At 43.0% G+C, this 20184-nt stretch overlaps 1 protein-coding gene across 1 annotated transcript; it reads right to left on the reverse strand.

Annotated features, from left to right (window-relative positions):
* Positions 1-1671: 1671 nt before the first annotated feature.
* Positions 1672-20184, reverse strand: mbd5 (methyl-CpG binding domain protein 5). Its single transcript, XM_022761172.1, has 10 exons — positions 20065-20184; positions 17565-17667; positions 15014-15185; positions 12292-14697; positions 8127-8347; positions 6897-8030; positions 6290-6363; positions 6072-6147; positions 5803-5951; positions 1672-3024 (listed from the first exon to the last, which is right to left on the reverse strand). Exons 1-9 carry the CDS (start codon positions 20175-20177, stop codon positions 5889-5891), a joined length of 4362 nt encoding a protein of 1453 aa, XP_022616893.1. The 5' UTR covers positions 20178-20184; the 3' UTR covers positions 1672-3024; positions 5803-5888.

The raw sequence follows: 20184 nt of genomic DNA on the forward strand, positions 1-20184 counted from the left end.
GCGCGCTCCCGGCACGATGCCGCGGCGCGCTTCCGCTCCTGCATCAGCACCACCACCATCACTGAGCTGTTTGTGAACGCGCACACAATTCAATTCAATGCCTTTGTTGTCATTACAGTGTACAAAAACCTGAATCATCTTCTTAAGAAACCAGCAGCATGAGTGGATACAATTTGCTAACCTTTGACAGCTGATGAGCACATAAATGCATCACTAATTGTGATTTAGCTAAATTATAAACATTAATGTGAAATGAGCCAAGGAGTATTTTTTACTTTTGGTATATTAAGTATGTGTAGATGCTAATACTTTTACAGCTTTGTCCGATTTAGACTGGCAAGGCTAGGCTAGGCTAACAATAACATATTATATATTTAAGCCGTATATAGTTACGACTGTGATTGTCTTCGGTACTGCGGCCTCGTACCTATGACCAAATCACAGCCGTGCTGATATTCCGTACTTAAGACAACATTTCGACCTCGAGTGTAATATTGCCTTTATACAACAGTTCTTCGAGCAGCATATTAGTCAAATAAGCAACAACACATTATGATTTGTTCGTTTAATTGGTCACTTATTCGGCTACGACAACACAAATAGTTCTAGAACTGGACTGGTAGCGGACTGTTGCTAACCAAAACACAAACTTTGTCCTGACCTGCACAGTTAAGTGTAGCTTGATACCTTGTCTACGTTACCTCAGGAGTGCGCTGAAGTATCCAGGCTTCTTCCCTTCATCATCTTCTGACGACCATACATGACTTAATTCAAATGTTATTCCTCGACATATTTTCATCTCTGCAAAGTTAGTTAAAACCCAAGCTAGATAACGACCGCTAGCGTGACGCTAATTAACAGTTAACAGAACACCTGTGACGCGGAGTGATACATGTTGCTAAAGTCCCAGTGCCGTTGTACTCTGTATCAGCACTAATGGAATGCCTCTTGTCCAGTCAAATGACATGATCGGAACTAACTGTTGTATAAATTATATACATTATATCAGATATATATTATTTTATATATTAATTGTCCTGTCATGATTACTTTTTGAGGTGGAAACCTCAGTTGAAACGACAATCTCACCACAAGGTGGTGCTTTAGATCATATCACACAATCATCACGTCATCATTTTTTTTGTTAGGGCAAACTTAATCTCCTGATGATCATCTAGTACAAGAGAGAGCTCTAGAACATCTACTAAATGGACTTTATGGTAAGTTTCCTCCAAGGAAATAATGACTTGCATTTTCATAGACTGAATATTATATATATATTTATTATATTCTAGATAGTTTTGGTTAATAAACACAAGATACCAAACTGTACAGTTCATTATCCGTGTATTCAGTAATTTGTTCTTTAAATAATATATATTTCTATATTTTAATTTCATATTTCGGACCATTATCTCAATTTTTTATTCTAAATTCTACATAATCTTTGGTGGGGAACATTCAGTAGACAATATTAAAATTGCAATCTTCTATTTGCCCACTAGAGGGCAGTGTGTAACAGGAAATTCTGGCTTTAACACCAACGTCTGATATAAACCATATTTTTAAACTTGGTATAAAATTAATCTGGGAACTGTGAAGAAAGAATCAGGAAACAGGGAACATAACAACACCTAACACAACCGATTATTCAAGTAAGAGTGACCATGTTTTTAATATCTTAAACATCTGTGCAACATTGTTCAAAATGTTACATCACTGCATGACCTGTAATGTTTCACAATATTTACAAAAAAATGCTGCTTACATCAAACCATTAAAAAAAGTCCAAACAATCTCAAAATAATGGACTCTGACAAACTATCCCTAGCCCACATTAATGCAAAAAGAAAAATAAACAAGAGCAATCAAGTGCACATCATACTTCACGCAAGTCTATTTTTTGTAAAGTATATATTAGTGAGAAAATATATACTTAATTACAAGTTGAAAAAATAAAATACTGACAAGGAAAGGGTGGAAGAGGGAAATGAGATTCAAAGAGCAGAAACAAGTTCACCAGAAAAAATAAAATAAAATAAAAATAATAATCACCCTCACACACACACAGTCACAGGCTGGAGGAGGAAAAAATAGACTGCACAGACCATCTGAAACACAAAAATGCTTTGAACTCTTGACCACAAATAACATGAAACTGATAAAACAGATCCATAACACATGGGTTCCCAACACGAGACCAGGTTCCTGCATGTCATTGCACAAAAAAAACGGGGGAAGAGAGGCAGAATGAACTTTACCGAAAGAGCTCATGTGTTCTCGACACCGAATGTCACATTTTGAAAAAGGCCGGAGGATTTCCTTGCCACAGTTTACAGTAAAACTCAACTCTGAGGTTCCTTAAAAGTGCGCACACTGAAAAAACTGGGACACTTTGAAAAGCATAGACGTCAGACTATAAAATTTGACTTAGATATTTAGAATTTCCATTATCAAAAATGGAAAATAATCACACTGGGTTGAGCTAACACCGATGTCTCATATTCATCAATGAATACTGACATTTTCTTGATGTTACCGGGCTTTGTTGCTACAAATCCAGGACAGAAACTGAGCTTTTTCAAAAAGTCCTTGAGTTTTTTTCAGTGTGCACATGACAAAAAAAGGTCAAAAATACTTTGAAATAAGTCAGAGATCTCATCAGAAAATACAGTACAAATGACTTTAACGTTCTTCAAAGTGTGAACACACGAATAAAGTTAGAACTGTTGAAATTGCTTACTTGGCTGTAATTCATAGTTTGACTTTGAAGCTCCTGGTTTTGGATATTTCTCAATGGTTACATTTGAAAACTACTGAAATTTGAGAGTAATACTCATCTGTGTGAAGTAGTGTACTATTTGGTTCAAGTAACGGCTTTTTAGTAATATGATATTTGGATGCATCAGATATTTTGTTTACCTTAGTAGAATTAAATGTGCTGTTGGCCTTAACGGGTGTGGCGTGTGTGTAAAGGTAAAGCTACGAATAAATTACTACTTCATGGCTCTTAGGTCAGGACATCTGAAAAAGAAAAGGGTAACAGATTACACGTCAGAGGAGATGCCGACATTTTGAAAACAGGCAACAAATTACAGTCCGAGTTGTTGAAGGTGTGTACAAAAGAAAATGTTTCAAACAATCAGAGATGCAGTGTTTCTAAACGGTTGATCTTTGCCATCGATTAGTATATTGCACTTGATAATTCTGTAGTGATTTCAGGTTGTTGGTTGATTTTGATCAGGAGGAGCACCTGTGTGTGTGTTTGTGTGTGTGTATGTGAGTTCACGGTCGATTATCACGGTGAGGATTCTGCTTTCCGGCTTGAAACTTTCATGATAGTTTTTTAGTGTTAAAACTGCATTTGTTACCAACATAAACGCCATCTGCCTTTTCACACGTGCATATTCATAAATAGTGTGGTTATTTTCTTCAACTAAGAAATCCATGACACAGTCTGTAACAAAAACAAGTAGCTCAGAAAGCCTCACGGTAAAAAAAGTGTTATCTGTGATGCTCACTTCTTAAATAAAAGGGAAAAGACCTTTGTAATGGACTATGAATACATGATCTATTCACTTGTTTAAAAAAACAAACAAAAAAAAAAACAAAACATACATATACACATATAAGGCTTGAGTTCTCAACTCTTGGTAGTATTATTGCCATCTAGCATATTTGTAAAGCTTAAAATAAATATGGAGTACTGTACATAAATAATTTACATCAATAAGCAAAACAAACAAACCAACGAAAAAACAATAAAACAAAATAAAAACACAAGGCCCCTAAATGCGAGAAATGCTTTCACTGCTCCTGAAAAGCATGTTAGTGTTACTGTTTGATAATCTAGACTCTGCCTCTGAGCTCAGTTCCTCTACCTAAAGCTATAGATGTGGCAAAAACGACTACAGTCATGAAAAAAAATCAAAAAAATCAAAAAAATCACTGTACAAACAAGCACTAGAACATGATCACAACATCCAAATGAAATAATTCATCAATGCAGACTGTGATTCTTGGTCGTAGGTGAAGGAAAAATCCATCCAGCTCCACTGTTAGTGGTGATTTTATGTTGCACTTCAGTTTGGAGTTTTACTTCTTCCCACAGATAACTGGCCAGAAGATGAAGCCAAGGGAAACATTTCCAGCTACAGAAGTCTCTGTGACCTCAAACATCAACAGTAAGTGGGGCCTTCTTTTAAAAACATCAATTTGTACTGTTCAATAATAAAAAGAAGAAATCCATCATAGATGAGGCACAGATGCCAATTTCTGCACCAGTTTACAGCCAGCTTTCCCCTATTGAGCCGATTTCTTGAACGCCATGTAAACAACAAACCTGGTTTCACTAACCAGAGTATGAGATTAGAGAAACGGGATTGCCACAGCTGGATTCCTCCTAAAAGTCTCCCCCAAAGTCAATTTCCTGCCACAACCTTTCAGGAAGCAGCAGGGGAGAAATCAGAGCACTGGCCTGCTGCACGTATACACATCTTCACGGTAACCAGGTAACCAACATACTGATAGAAACAGCTACATGTTAGCTTGCTGGGTAGCCATCAGGTGACGCTGCAACTGGTGTTTATTTTACCTATAGATTAACCCGCTGAATATTGTTTTGATGAATCGATTTGTTGTTTAGTCGATGAAATGCCAACATCTCAGAGCCAAGCCTTCAGCTTTCATCTTCTTTCACCCAACGCGCCTAAACCTCTAGGTATTCGATCGACTAATCAAGTAATCGATTTAACCCAACCACTGTGAGTTGTAGGAAATTGTTCTGGAAAATCTTGGAAATAATTTTGGCAAAACTCCGAAAACTCAAACAACAACACAAAATGTAAAACTGCCTGAAGGTGGATTTTTCCTTCTAAAAACGTCAGGTAACCAACTTCCTTTTGTCTGCCAGTTACGATGATTGGTAAACCCAAAAAATTCACCTGCCAACCAGACTGGATCTCCCAATATGTTGTTTTTCCTGTCAAGGTGCCTGGTGGAGCAGATGAAGATTTACCAACACTCGTCCGGCCGCTGGTCGTTTCCCGCCCTGCTCAGGGGAACATTGAACACTTTCAGCTGGTAAAGTTCATTCTGTTTTTTATCTTTTTTTTTTTTTTTTTACCCAATACAAATGAACACTTAACTGGTGTGAAGTGGCTATCGTAATGGAGAACTCATATACTCGTGCCTGTTCCACTGCTGTTCCCTTACATTTAAAAAAACAAACCAAAAAACAAAAAGAAACAAAAAAAAAAACAAAAAAAAACAAAAAAAGCACGTCTTACAGTTCATCATATAAAAGCTTTAGGCTGTATTCTTATTTATCCTATGCATGCGGCCGTATGCAACCGCATTTCTGAATAGAAACCAAGACATTGGTACACTTCTTCTGCTTTGTTTTGTACAATAAAAGATAAAATGTGCATTAGGTACGCTTGTACATGACATTGTACAATATTTACATACATTTCTTAATAGCATGAAATTTCAGGATTATCTATATACATATTGAAAATGTATCAGAAATATTTGGACTGTCTATTTTTCTTAAATATGTAAGGTAATGCTTGTAGCTTTTTTTGTTTATTTTACTATCTTATACTAGAAAAAAATAGTTAATTCAGTGAGCTGTAGACAAATTGCAACCATTTTTGATGTTTTTCTCAATTTTTTCTTTTTTTTTGTCTTCTACAGTTAAAACTGTATTGGTGATTGGAATTTCCAGCACCTTCTGTGGTCAGTCATTAAGTCAAGTCGATATGGAACAAAGATGTACCACTGAAAGTCCATGTGTAGCACCTGTTAGAGAGCTCAGATCGCATCAAGGCTGAACGGACAAAGTCTCCGAAGGCTTTGAGGACGTTCTTGGGCCGACACATTCAATGTTATCTGGATATTTTCCTCCTCTTAGGCTTGGGGAGCTTCACCTGACGATCTCTCGACGGGATCTGATGGCAGACGGACAGAGAGAAACATGATGGTGAAGGCTGGACAGGTGGAGAGAGAGCTATCCTTCATGAGGAAAAAAACGGTCTCTCTGTGAGATCAACAAAGGTCTAAATACTCACTGTGCCTGACATCTTATCCAGCTCGCTCATGGCTTCGTGGATAGCAGCTTCCAAGTGATTATTCAGTTTCCCCGGTCTGTTGGACATTTTACATTATTTACATTTCCAAAACCAAAAACACAAGAGCAAACATGTAAGGAATAGAGGGGGTCGACTGATTATCGGCCTGGCTGATTATCAGATCTGACATTCAGGCTAAAATGTGTAGTTTTACTTACTTCAGGCCTCTTTTGGCGGCTCGGTCAAGTGCCTCCAGGTCGTGAGTTAGTGTTTTTAGCTTCTCTGGCTCTACCTGTATGAAAAGCAGAGAAAACACCTGAGTACAGCCAAGACTGTTCAGCAGCAGAATGAGAATTTCCCACCAACCAAAATGATGCTGAATTTAGACTGTCATCAGTTTGTCACGTCTACAACTTAATTTCACAGTCATAAGTCAAACCTTTTCTGTTCTGAAGTTAGAATTTGGCAGGTAAAATGGTGTTTAGAGCATGTTGGCCTCTGTGGCCAGTGGACAAAATATCTCTTGTTTCCTTCTGACTTTTCAGAGTTGCAATAAATTTCCATCTGAGGAAAAATTGGTTACAGTCAAATACAACATATTCTCTCATCTTGACTTTCTGGCAAGCAACCATCTTACAGTGGAAAATAACTTGCTGTAATCCAAGACTCTACAGAACTTTTAATATGAATTTATAGGAAACATTTCTGGCTGCTAAGTTTGTAAAGTGCACCAGCCACTGAAATCTGCCGTTAGTCTTATTTAGTCAGAAATTTCAAATTGGCTGGTAAAATGATAAGACAGGTGGTCACAGACTGGTTTCTCACCTTGGCCTGCTCCCGCAACTGCATAGCAGCGCTGTGCACTTGTTCGTCCCCGGCCAGCTTGGCAGGCCAGGATGGAAAGCCCTTCAGCTGGCCCCAGACCAGCTCTCCCATGTTGAAGGTCCTGGACCGGTAGTGGAGCAGCTCTGACGAGGGAGAGTCAGGCTGCCGCAGGTCCTCCTCGCTGCTCAGGCTCTTTGTGTCCGAGGGGCTGGGCGCCATACCGTTGAAATGGCCGTTGTAGTGGCTGTAGTCTTTGGCTGTGGCCAGGGGACCCTCCAGGCTAGTGGAGGAACTGGGTGACTGGTCGTCCCCCGTCAGCTCCTGCCGTGGGGGGCCCAGGACTTCTCCGTAACCCCGAGTGTTAAAGTGAGGGGTGGCACCATTGATATGGGCGCAGCGTTCGACTGTCTGCTCCAGACGCTCCTTGTAGTTCGCAGGTGTCCGGCTGCAGTTGGTGAAGCGGTAGCCCTCGTCGAGAAAGGCCTTATCGTGGGCCATGGCCAGGCCATGATCGTTGGACCCCTCAGTGGGGCAGGGTGGGGCGGGAGCTAAGCTGGCGGGTCGCTCCATGCAAGGGCTACTCCTCACCTGGGTAGAACACTCCAGAAACTCCTCACCTCCCCAGGCGCTGTTGTTGCTGAGAGCGTCGAAACCTCCCCCATGCTGCGTCTCCCCGTCCCATTGCCCCCTGGGAGTCCCACGGCCAGGAGAACGGAAGTAGTCATTGGCGTCAGGGCCATCTGGAGTGCTTTTCCCTGGATCCATGTTCTTCTGACCCCGTCCTGGCCTCACCTGCCTCGGCCTGGTCTGCTGGGGTAACGCCTCCCCTTCCTGGTGCCCGTGCAGGACTGCACTAACTGCTTGGGGGAGGTTGACAGGCTCCCCTATGGAGGCAGTGAAGGCACTCATGGCGCTGAGGGCAGGCACCGGACTCGCCTGTGTGGTCCCGCTCACTGTGGTGGTTATGGTAACATGCATGCCCTTGCTGGCGGCGTCCACAACAGCTCTGTAGATGGCATCCACCGACTCCGGACCTCCACCGGGGCCCCTGTCAGAGCCAGGTGTACCCGCTGGAAGCCCCTCTCCCTGGGGCTGTTGCCCCTCCCCAAACTGTGAGTGAGGCAACATCCCCTGCTGTGGACACAACATCAAGGTCACAACATTATGAAAAATGCTTTTATGAAACTATCTGGAAAGATACAGAGATTAAAAGCTAACTCATCATCCCACCTGGTAGTTCTGGTAGAGGCAGGCCATAGAGCCAGCGTTGGCAATGTTGCTGTCTGTGTAGGGTGGGTTGTCAGGAAAGTGCTGCTGGCCCTGGTAGGCTGGGTGGGAGGCCACCCCCTGCTGCATGCCCTGGTGGACCTGCTGCTGGTACATCTGACCTGCGCCAGTGCTGACATGTGGCTGCAGGCCTCCCACACCACAGCCAAGGGATGACGGGTTTCCTGCAAAACCATTGGGACATACAAGTCAAAAGGATGTCACTGCTGCACCTCTGCACCTTTAAAACAGTGAAGCTGACATCAGAGAGCAAAGAAAAAAGCTGTCAGTGTCCCCTGTACCTGAAACTGCACAGAGGAAGGTCTGACATGCACTATTTCTATTTGGTATGACTACGCCTAGAATTCCAAAAACAATTATTTTTTGTCAATAAACCAATTCCAAATCAAAGTAGGACAGCGATGAGACCGTCCATAGACGGTCTCATCGCTGTCCTACTTTGATCCATTGCTGCAAGAAACTTATGCTTCGAATGACTTGAATCCATGGTTTCTCACAAGATGAGAATGAGTTTGTTTTGTTTTACTCCTTTGCTTAGTAGTACACTGTATGAAAATACAAAATGACTTATTCTTATTATTCTTAATCGTAGGTCGCCCAAATACATTCAAACTTTGGTAAACACTTTTCACACAGGTTTTTGAAAGGATTTACATCGCTGAGTGTGCATATGATGCAAAAAGATTTTTCAGAGACACAATTTAAAGACAGTTGTTCTTAACTCTGGTGTCATTGTACTTTTTTTTAGTGCTAATAGTCAATGAAGTACGTCTACTATTATCTGCTGAGCAGTTGGGTGGAATTTATACCTTTTCAGACCAGAATATGATCATGAGTTGCACATTAACAATCTGTTCAATCTGTTGCACCCACAACTAACAGATAGACATGCTGCTAGATTTGTGGTACAGACTGACTTGTTAGCAAAACACACAAAAACACAACATGAACAATATATATCAAGGCAACAAATGTATCAATGAATGGAGAGAAAACCCAGCAGCAATGTTATGCAGACAAAGCTGAAGCAGATACAAAATCTCTAAGGCCTAATGGTGTGTGTGTGTGTGTGTGTGTGTGTGTGTGTGTGTGTGTGTTTGTGTGTGTGTGTGGACAAGTGGCGACTGGAGCAGCTGGTGCGATGCTACGTAGCTGAAGGGCAGCTGTGTGTGTTCTCCATTTTTTTTTCTCTTCTCGTCTTTCTTCCCCTCTCCCTCCCCTCTAACGCTGAGAGCCACGACTCGGCCAACCCCTCCCCCCTACCTCCCCACATCCTCCGCTACTGCTATGATATAGTGACGGCTGTTGCCGAGGGAGGTTGCCATGGCTACCGGGTGATGATTGGTGGTGCTGTCTGCTGCCAGGAAGCTTGTTGGGGGAGTTGGGTGGGTGGATGAGGGGGGTTACGAGGGTCGGGTGGTGTGATTTTCGCCTGCTGGGGGATGGGGGGGCAGTCAGCTGGGTGGCAGGAGGTCTGGGGGGGTTTACAATGAACTTTGGAGTATTTGTTGATGGCAGGAGAGGGGGGGGGTTGTTCAAAGCTTGCTAGCTGTCTAGAAACAGATGCTTAGAGGCTAATGCTAAGAAGGCACTGACTAGGACACTTTCAAAGAGCTTTCAGCGCTCTTAAGATCCCTAACATGTCATCCAAATTAGCTTCAAGTACTGGGAAATCTACAGAGCTACTCACCAGCATAACATCTGCCATTTGGTGACAAAATATTCTTTCATCCCAAGAGCCTCTGATTGCTTGTTTTGCCACCAGGGACCCTGGACAGCTGACTTAACCTTCTTCAGGAGCTGAGTTGATTTAATTTGCTGTATTGGTCATCTGTGAGATTCTTAATGTTTTATTTATTTATTTATTTTAAAAAAAGAAAAAAGAAAGGAAGAAGCACCAATTAGTTTTGGGCCACTAGAGGGATTGCAGAGTAATGTTTTACTGACCAGATCCCCTAAATGTTTGTATCACCTGTTTTACAACCATGACACAAGGGTGTACATGAATGAACACATATATGGCACCAGTAGAGGCTGGTATCGGCTACTGGCAGTAATAATTACAATATAAATAACAGAGTAGGAGCAGCAGACAAGACAGGGCCTATGCAGGGTTATGTTTTTAAAATGAGGTAAGAAATCTATCCAACATGTTTGTAATAATATAGTTAATGATACTCTGCAACCGCTTTGATCTCCAAAAAAGTCAAAGTATTTAGCATATAATGTTTATAAAAAGGAGACAAGTGGGAGGTTTTCACAGGACGTATGCGGCAGATGTTTGGCATTTCACTTGATATGTGACTAAAAAAATTAACTGATGGAACAGAATACACATGGTTGTATATACTGCAAAGAGAAAAAAAACGCAGAAAAATAGATTAGCTAATAGATTGGCGACATAACCCTAAATAATAAAAACAGGCATGACATAAGCAACAGGAGGACACAACAGGTTGTCTCTCTTCCTCCTCAGAGTCGAACCCCATATGGTGTTGAGTCAGACGTGCCTGCATGTTGGTTCAGTTATGATGAAAATATAACACTGCCATGGCTGTATTTACAAACAGCTTTAGACACATCGATCTTTGTTTCATTTTTTAACTTATGAAATCCAAAATAAGGCCATAGCTTGAAATGAAGTAGGCAGGTGTTGCTTTAACAGGTGTGTCATTATTTTTCATGTTTTTTTTTAGTTTTACGTCACATAAATGAGGATATGGAATAGGTTTTCTCCCAGCGCTTTAGGCATCAAATGCAGAAAACTACAAACCTCAGATATGATGATTAAAATGATTGTTGCTGGAGTCACTATGACGATATCAAAAATGTAAATGTCAAAACTACAATTTGCAGTGACTTTTTTCTCCCTTTCCCACCTCCGCTGGCAACAACCGCCATGCTCTACCTCCTGACCCACACCAGACCACCTGAATTTCAATGACCTGACTTAGGAGAAATACAGAATAACAAGGCACCTGGTGATAAGAACAGGTGGCCTGCAGCAGACCTTGGTGTTATCTCCATTATAAACCATATGAGGACACACAGATGCATGATGAATACATAAACTCATAGCCCAGCCCCACAGCACACAGGGAAGGAAAGAAAAAATACGATCTAGGTCTTTTCAGTGCTTTTAAAACAAACACTAACATGAATGTGCGTAAACAGACACACACACACACAAAAAAAAAAAACCATAGTCACACACAAAGTTATTCATATGCACACAAATAAAACAGAAGAACACACACTGTAAAACACAAGTAGACATGCACACACAGTCATTCAATCACACACACAGGCCAAAACCCTCATCAAAGGCTTCACTCTGGTCTCTATTCAGGGTCCATCGTTACTATAGCGACCAGCTAGCTGGGAGAAGCTCTTAAGAGTGCCCTATCTGGGCTGCTTCCCTTAAAGCGTGATGCAGATCCCATTTCCATCTTCTTACACCATTGACTGATGCTAGCATACAAATAAAACAAAGGGAAACACTGGCTGACTGACAATTAGCTGAGCTTCCAAAGATGAGGGGCCTGCTCATTAGCTCAAAGATACTGGAGGAGCCAAACTGTCCAGGCTCAGGGCCTATCACCTAAATCCTAGTTTTGGGTCACCCATAACCATAGAAACCACATCTTTATCCAACCAGTGACTTATCACAAAGAAAAGAGGGGGACATCAACACCATCCTCCAGCCAGAGGATGGTCAATCTCATAATTCTTCTGATTATTTCTATTAGTGGGGCGACTGGGATTATCAAAGTTGCTGTTAAGTATTTAAATCTACCAGAGTAGATGTAACACAGGGTTAAAATAAGTGTTCATAAATATTATCCTTAACAATCTGACTTTTAGCGTCTGATGTCATACACTGCAATTCCAACATTTGATAAATCTAGATACAATTCAACCATCAAGACTAAAAAGATACACTACTGGTACTATAAAATGTATTTTAAATTGATTGTTGTGTCCATTTTGCTTAAAATTAAGATCCTATTAACCCTGATCAATTTGGTAAGATGACTAATGCTGAGTTTAGCAATAGCATTTTCAGCCCAATTAGCAGACCTGAGGTACTGTAGTGCTGCTGTCTCACCTGTATCAGAAATAGTCTGTGTACAGCTTCCATCACCACCTCCATGTGACATCACCACCATGTTAGTCCGCCCCATACTGTGAAGGAGGTTCTGTTGTGATGGATGAGGTCCAGGATGGGATAGCGGTGGGGGGTTTGTGTTGGGGCGTCCCAGTGGCATGCCATCAGGGCCCACCGGTCCACCGCCTGGCCCCATAGGCCCACAGTTACTCATGGAGGAAGCCTGCATTGGGGCCATCATGTCAGGGAACTGGCCTGGACGAGAACCCAGATGGCCCCCAGACGTGTCCATGTTCTGGCAGTGCTGCATGGCATCTCCTGGACCCCGCAGCCTCTGCTGGGCAAGGAGGCTCTGCTGAGGGCCACCAGGGACTATGCCTGTGCTGTCGTTGTAGTGCAGCTGTGCAGCTCCTTGAGGACCCTGCCCTGGACCAGGGCTAAGACCTGGACGATGGCTGTTCCCAGCCAGGTTGTGGGAGCTCTGGCAGCTCATGGACTGGAGAAGCTGGGCCATGGAGGTGTTTGGGGGAAGGTTTCCAAGTCGGCCCACTTTTCGCAGCTGCTCAGTCGCACTGGGCCCTGGCATGTGGGGTCCTCCCATGCCTGATTTGTTAAGCATGTTGTAGACCATGTTGTTACTGTTGTCATGGTTTACAGCTGCGCTGCCTGACGACTGCTTCCGTTTGCGCATGGGGTCCCTCTGCTGGGCCATGAGCTTGTCTCTAAGAGCTGCCCGACCACTCTGGCCCTCAGGAGTGTTGAGCAGCATGGTGGAGTTTGGCGGGAGCATGGGGTTTAAAGTGCTGTGTCCCTCCATGCCTCGAGGGCCACTCATAGGGCCAGGATGCCCACCACCCCCACCATTACCTCCGCCACCTGCCCCCATGCCTGCCATACCAACTCCACCACCAGTCATGCCAGCAGTGCTGTTGCCAGCAGCGCTGAGTTTGTTTTGATTTGCTAGCTGTGCTTTGGCTGCAGCTGACAAGAGACTGCTGGCGGGGAAGGAGGCGGCATTCTGTTGGCTGAGGATCTGGTTGAGGGGCATCCCCAGGAGTCCTGGGTGGCCCTTCTGGGAAGCGCTGGGGGTCACCAGAGAAGAGGTTGACGAGGAGGACGAGGTGGGTGAGTACATGGGGTTGCCGTGCTGCTGGGTGCCAATCGAGTTTCCCATCCCGGGCAGCAGCTGGGAGTCTTTGTACTGGTGGAGTGGGTCTGTTTTGTTGGTGGAGGGGCTGGAGGGCATGGCTGGCCTGGGAGATCCCATAGCTGACCTGGGGGAACGAGGAGGAACCTTCATGGTGCCACAAGGGCCCTGGTGCCCAGAGGGCATTGCAAAGTTCCCATGATCAGAGGAGGTGGAGGATGAGCGTGAGCGATGAGGGGAGGCCTCAACTCTCCCAAGGGCAGGCCCGGCCATGTGGACAGGGGAAGTGACAGGGGAGGGGGACATGGAGGAAGCTGGACCACCCTGTTGAGTCCTCTGAACATGGCCACCATGCCCCACAGGCCCAGGCTTCACTGTGGGTAAAGGTAAGTTGCTTGGCAAGGGAACAATGGCGGGAGGGGGTATGTTTACATTCATCATTGGTACCTGAGAGTGGATGTTAGGCTGGAAGTTGGAGGGGTTTGGGGCGTTGGTGGGGGGCTGGCTGACTGGTTTGCTGGGGATAGGGTCCAGGATGCCTAAGGGATCTTTTTCAGAGGTCAACTGCCTTTTCTGAAGGGCACAGGAGGGTGGTATGGATGGAGGGGGCGGCACGGGGTGCACAGGGGGCTGTGTTTTATGGTGAAATGCTGCACGGGGCATATCCACACCAGGGGGGAAGTTCCCCCGTGGCATGTTCATGTTCATGACAGGGCTTTTGGCAGTGGCCGTTGGGGAGAGGGGCGTGCTAGTCCTCCCTGTCATGGCACAGGATGGCTGGCCCGCAGGGGAGCCATGGAGCATCACGCTGGGTGGGGAAAGAGGCGTCCTAGTATTCCCATGGATGGAGGCTGAGCCGGGACTGCCAGCTCCTGGAAAACCACAAGGATTGGTCCTTGGGAACCCCTCAGGGCTGCCCAGAGTGTCTGCACTGGGAGACTGTGAGCCATCTCCATACAGCTTAGCACTGGAGGGAGGTGGGCTCAGCATGCCTCCATACCCAGCCCGGTAAGGGGATTTGGGGCCTGGCTCCACACTGCCCAGCCTCTGTGGCCTCGTATACCCAGAGTAGATCTCGGACTGCTGGGCTCCACCCATCTCCTGGGGTGGATACAGCCTCTGCTGCTGTTGTCCAGCTGCCATCATCATCTTGAAAGGACTCTTGCAGTCGGGAACAACAGCATTGGGCGGAACATCGTGGGGTTTAGTCCTTATTGCTCGTTGAGTCATGGAGTGCGCAGCAACCACAGATGATGTACCTGCCAAACAAAGCACATTTGAGTTAAATCCACATAAACACCTTGGACAAAATGTCAGAAAAGCCATTATGTATAGTGGCCACAGTGGCTGGCAACCCATAAAAATGACAACTGAGAAGAAATAAAACATTTAACCACCTACATTTGGCTGGTTGCTGGTGTTTCATTCAGCAGAAACACATACTAAGTTACTGCAGATAGGAACACCAGCCACCGGCTTACCTCTGCATGTTTTACTTGGTGTGTCTGAGGCAGGCCATCAAATGAAAACATTGATTTTTGAGTTGAAACAATTGTTATTTATATGTGCTCGTACCTCCCCCTGGACTGGTCAGCGTCAGAGGTGGGTGTGTCTCCATGCTCTTGTGCAGCGTGGCCACGGCCAGAAGCTTCCTCTTGTGAATGCAGAGTTTGGTGACGTCTTCATCTGCTTTCACATCCTCCGCTGTCCTCTGCTTGACCGCTGCCCCTGGGTCGAAGTTGAACACCTGAAAATGCATTAACAACAATAAATTCACAGTTACAATGTCATTGTTTTCTTTGCATTTGTTTTGGATACTATCTAATACTGTTGTCATGTACTCCGAGCCAGATGAATGAAAAGACCAGACTATAATTCATGGCATATGACCAATCAGTCAGAACGGTGATGCTCATACAAATCTTGCAATATCTTCATGTTTCATTCTTTCTTGATGTTTTAAATTAGATTTCTACAGGGTAAAAGAAAAGTGACCATGGTCCAATTATGTTTTTCAGATCCATGACTTCATGTCAATGCACCAAACTCTTCAATTCATGGTTTCCAGAAGTCAAAATCTCCAATCATATATGAAGATACCTGTTTAAATGATCCATTCAGATGGTCAAAATACATACAGATGGATGGATTCAGTTGGATACAATTGTTACGCTTCTTTTTGAGAGTGCAAGTGGTACACAAGGCTTTTGGGACAATCATAATTTATTCAAGTGAAAGGTGGGATATCCAGTGATCATGAAATCAAAGATAACAGTAAGCTGATTATCATGGGTTTGTGGCTAATCCGAGGACTTACAGGGATGCTGACGACTTCATGGTGCCATGTCAATATGCAGCAGCTCACCCTTGAATATCATGTCAATTACAGCCAGGTGTTAGCTAAGAATTGTACACACACTTTATGTCTCAGAGCAGCAGAGAATCAAATCTTACGTTTTCATGTCAGTGTCACAGAAAGCGTCACATATACAGCGAGAAATGAACCATAACAACCACAACATCAAATTGATGTTTGGAAATGTTTTTAATCACCATTCTTGGTCGGCCGACACTCTAAGGAGCATGTAGAGGAGTGTACGGAGGAGAATGTTTAAGGATTGGTGGGGTTTATATTTGCTTAATTAAAACATCAATAATAGAGCAGAGAAGCCAACGTTTTCACAGATGAGAGGATATCAGCCTGATTGGACAGACAGGGTGTGTTGGGGACAAATTTAGCTTCAAGAAGGATAATCGGTCGGATTACTCCATGTAATGTGATACAGTGGATGCTTCAGAGCACCCCGACATTTGTAGATTGGTCCTTCACAGAGATCAGCGGAAGTGGTCAGTGTGAATTTATTTCAAACGTCCTGAGCATATGAAACGGCAGCAGAGAAGTGGATTATGCTTCAGGAAGTGGTTTGAGAGCTTTCTATGGGCATTTTAATACTTTTTTTTCCACTGTGAAAACTGGTCACTATTGGAATTCATTGAAACACACATTAACTCAAGCGGACCTCATCCACCAGACTCCGTGAAGGACAAAAGTCCAAAATTTTTACAGCCACCTTTCAAGCTGACAGCGGTGACTTTTTGATACTCAAAAGACCATTTCCACACAAACAAAAGCCCCACTTTAACAATAGCCTGTCAGAAGTTGTTTTCACCTTGGTTTGACTAGAGTGACACAATTTCCTCCTCACAGACATGTTTACTTCCTTCTCCATCTCCTTCCCTCCTTTCCTGCTGCAGTCATGAATGTCAAATACGTAATGTGTTCTATCTTGAGGCCAAGACACGTCAACAGCTGATTGTCTGCTCTGAATTAAAATATCATGTAGTTTAAAGAGCCATTTAGCTAACACTTATTCTCTGTGACTTTGAGCAAGTACATATTTCTTGATCACCGACATCATCACATCTGCCCTGGATGTCAGTCACTTTTTTTTTTTTTACAAGCAATTACTAAATGCAACAGTCAAGTGGCATTTAATTCCTGCAAAATAAATTAAATATCAAAATTAACAAACCTTAAAATTGCAAAAGGCTTATGGAATGTTAAATTAAATGTTTTCCCATCTGTGTTAAAGGTATGAAACGTAGTCGGCACAATACGACAGAGTGGCCAAAACCCCTGCACAAGCAATCATGCAGTATCTTCACTGACCTTTACTTCTCCTCCAAAAGTAAATGTGAGAAAATGTACTAAAGAACTAAAATATTCTTCTTACAATGTGACTGTAAAGACCTGACAAAGCACACATGACCCCACAAACTAAACCAAAATCCTGCTCAACACAGTCTGCTAATGCACACTTAAAATGATGTGGGGTTCACATCGTTCCCTTTTTCTGTCACTGTTACCCTCCAGTGAACAGATGATTAATAAAGCTTGTTATAAAAACAATGACCAACATGTCACATACACAAAGGCCACCTGCTCATGCACATTTAGATACGATTGTTTTTAATCCATTTGGGGGCCTCGTTGAGCTGGAATTTTTTGGACAACAGCATCTTAATTTCATTTGCAGATTGTGACCTCCACCTTCATCTTTAATTACGTTGTATTCTGGAGTCAAGTTCAAAAGGCAGCTGTAAAATCAAAAAAACAAAACATTACCTTGTGGAGGATGAGTGGGCACTCCAGGCCGCATTTGCAGGTTCCATCTGTCAGCAGGTAGGTCTTCACCTGCTCCAAGCTGGACAGCACTGAGCCGCTGGGACTGCACACAGAAAACAACATTAGGCCGAGGGCAGACTTCAGCTGGTGTAGCTCCAGAGCACAAATGCTCCGATGATATCACATGTGGCAGCACTTATTTGCGTTGTTTGAAATAGGTTGTTGAATATCATGAAATATTTCTGAAGTGACGTTCCTGATAATCAATAATATTTTGCATTTAACTGAACATTTTTATGTGAAATAGTGTGCATTATGTGTGCTCCCACCACAATTTCATTCCTGACTCACAAGAAGAAAACAAACCATTGATGCTCCACTGACAGGCGTAGCATGTTTACAGGCCTGCAACCATGAAATTACACAGTTATCCATATGAATTAAAAACATTTTCAGTACCTGTGAAGCAGAAGACGTCTGTACCATATTGGCAGCGGACAACAGCGACTGAACAGCATTTTGAATAAAAAGTCCAAACTCGTCCAGTTCATCAGAAGATCAATTCATCACTCTAACACTAGCACTAATGAATGTTTAAATATGGAGGCAGCCAGTAGTTAATCTAACTCTCAGCTTGGACATCAGTCAGTGCCATTCATTGTTATTCATACATTTTATATTATTTGTCCCTTTGGTTGAACCCTGTTGTTTTAAATGTGCTAAATAAATAAACCTGATTTAATTTGATTTTGATACAGCAAGAAAATTATCCCTCAACTTCTCCAACCGTTTTTCCTTTCCCATGCAAGTGAATGAGAAAGTGGTCTCAGACTTTTGGACTCCACTGTGTGTCATTATGGTTTCCACATAATAGACAAATCTGGGGTTTCTTCTTTTTGCCCAATCAGGGTAAAACTATTGAAAGACTAAAGATAAAAATTAGAAAAGTGATCGGGAGGTCACAGCTGCAGGAAAGAACCCATGAGAAATGAAAAACAATGTGCCCAAAAAAGTTGGGAAAACCTGACAAATACCTCCTGTAAAACATTTAAAACTTGCCACCAATGAAAGAAGCACACTGTGTACCATTGGTTTCTATCAAACACATAGCACTGATGAGTTGACAAAACAACCAGTGACTGAATCATCAGTCACAGCTGCTGTGAAAATATCTGCTGTGCAGATCTGTAACTGCACATCCCTGAAGCAAACGCACATTTTAAATGTTAAGAATATGAGCAAATACAAGTGTGTGGTGACAGTATCAGGCCACGGTCACAGAAGTAGACAGGATTCTTTCCAACACCCAAAATAAACCTGACACCAGCCAACTGCTTTAGTTCATTGTGGCTGGTAAATACACGTGCTAGTGTTCATATATCGGGAAGGACACCAACTTCCAGTCTACATGACACAGTGACTGTCACAGGGTCCAACTCATTAGTCAAATCTGGTTTCTTTAAGGAGCCAATGGGTTTGTGAAATTTGTCAACCACATCCAAAATTTACCAAAATTTATTTTCGCGTCTTAAGAAAACATGTGGGTTGCCCTTCACCTGTTGAGGGACGGCATACTGTGATGACAGCAGTACAGAGTAACCATGACTCCTCACAGTGAGCAATGGCATCAAAAACACAGCCACCATGTTTCTGTCCATCTCCTGCAGAGCCAATCAATTAGAAGAACTTTATCCATGTGTAGCAAGTAAACAAACCTATTGGTGCTCTTTGATTTGAAAGGAATGGACACCAAAAGCTGACGTTTACCATAAATATATCAGAGCAATGAAATTTGTACTATTGAACTGACCAGTTATTGGCCACACTGGAGATGAAACAGTTAATTCAAAATATTTTACGTTGTTATGCGACAATGTAATTCTGGATGCTCGGATGTGAGGATTTGCTTCTGTTCTGTTTTATAACAATGTAAATGGACTATTGTTGAATTTTGGACTGTTGTTTGGTGCAAAGTGAGCGTTCTGAAGATGTGAAGATGGAGCAAAACTTCAAACTTTTTAAATTACATTTAATGCAATGGGCATTGTTGGCATGACCATATTCAGGTTCAGTACTGCCAAAAAATTTGTCAAAATTCTGTCTGATTTCCTAATTTTCTTGGTCAAATGACATTTTGTGGACCAAATCATAACTTGAAAATAATCATTGATCATTTCAGCCATATCATACTCTTGAAGAAATTTGAACAATCCAACAATCAAAATGAGTCCAGAAACAAAACCTTCAGTCTCTATAATAGTTTTTTAGATTTTTAAAATCAGTTTTGCAATTTTCTTTTCTCTTCAACTTCAAATTATGAAGGACAATGCTGGTGCTACAAAGCTTGTTTTTCTGGGGTAAGTGCCCAGAACTGACAAAATTATGGTGACCTTCTGTTCAGAACAGTGAACAGTGTTTTGAAATTTATCTCCCCTGATAGATTTGTCTCAAGTAGCACACTTGTCTGGTGTCCGACCTCTGATGGATGAATTCTTCTTACCTTATGTATATGACCCCTCTGCTGTGCTCCGCCTTGCGCTGCCAGCCAATGGGGACCTGGACAGGGACGGCCTGCCTCTCATCTCCCGCCTCACAGTCCTTTCCGCCATTCATTGCTCCA

The sequence above is a fragment of the Seriola dumerili genome, unplaced genomic scaffold (assembly GCF_002260705.1).
Source record: "Seriola dumerili isolate Sdu_G_001 unplaced genomic scaffold, Sdu_1.0 BDQW01000018.1, whole genome shotgun sequence".
NCBI lineage: Eukaryota > Metazoa > Chordata > Actinopteri > Carangiformes > Carangidae > Seriola > Seriola dumerili.

Bases quoted from the DNA above. Each gene is read 5' to 3' on its own strand.
- mbd5 (XM_022761172.1), bottom strand. From the start codon at position 20,177: ATGAATGGCGGAAAGGACTGTGAGGCGGGAGATGAGAGGCAGGCCGTC. The intron at 15,186-17,564 runs GTAATGTTTTGT...ATGCATTTTCAG, and splicing joins GCCCACTCATCCTCCACAAG to GTGTTCAACTTCGACCCAGG. The intron at 5,952-6,071 runs GTGAGTATTTAG...GTCTGCCATCAG, and splicing joins TGGATAAGATGTCAGGCACA to ATCCCGTCGAGAGATCGTCA.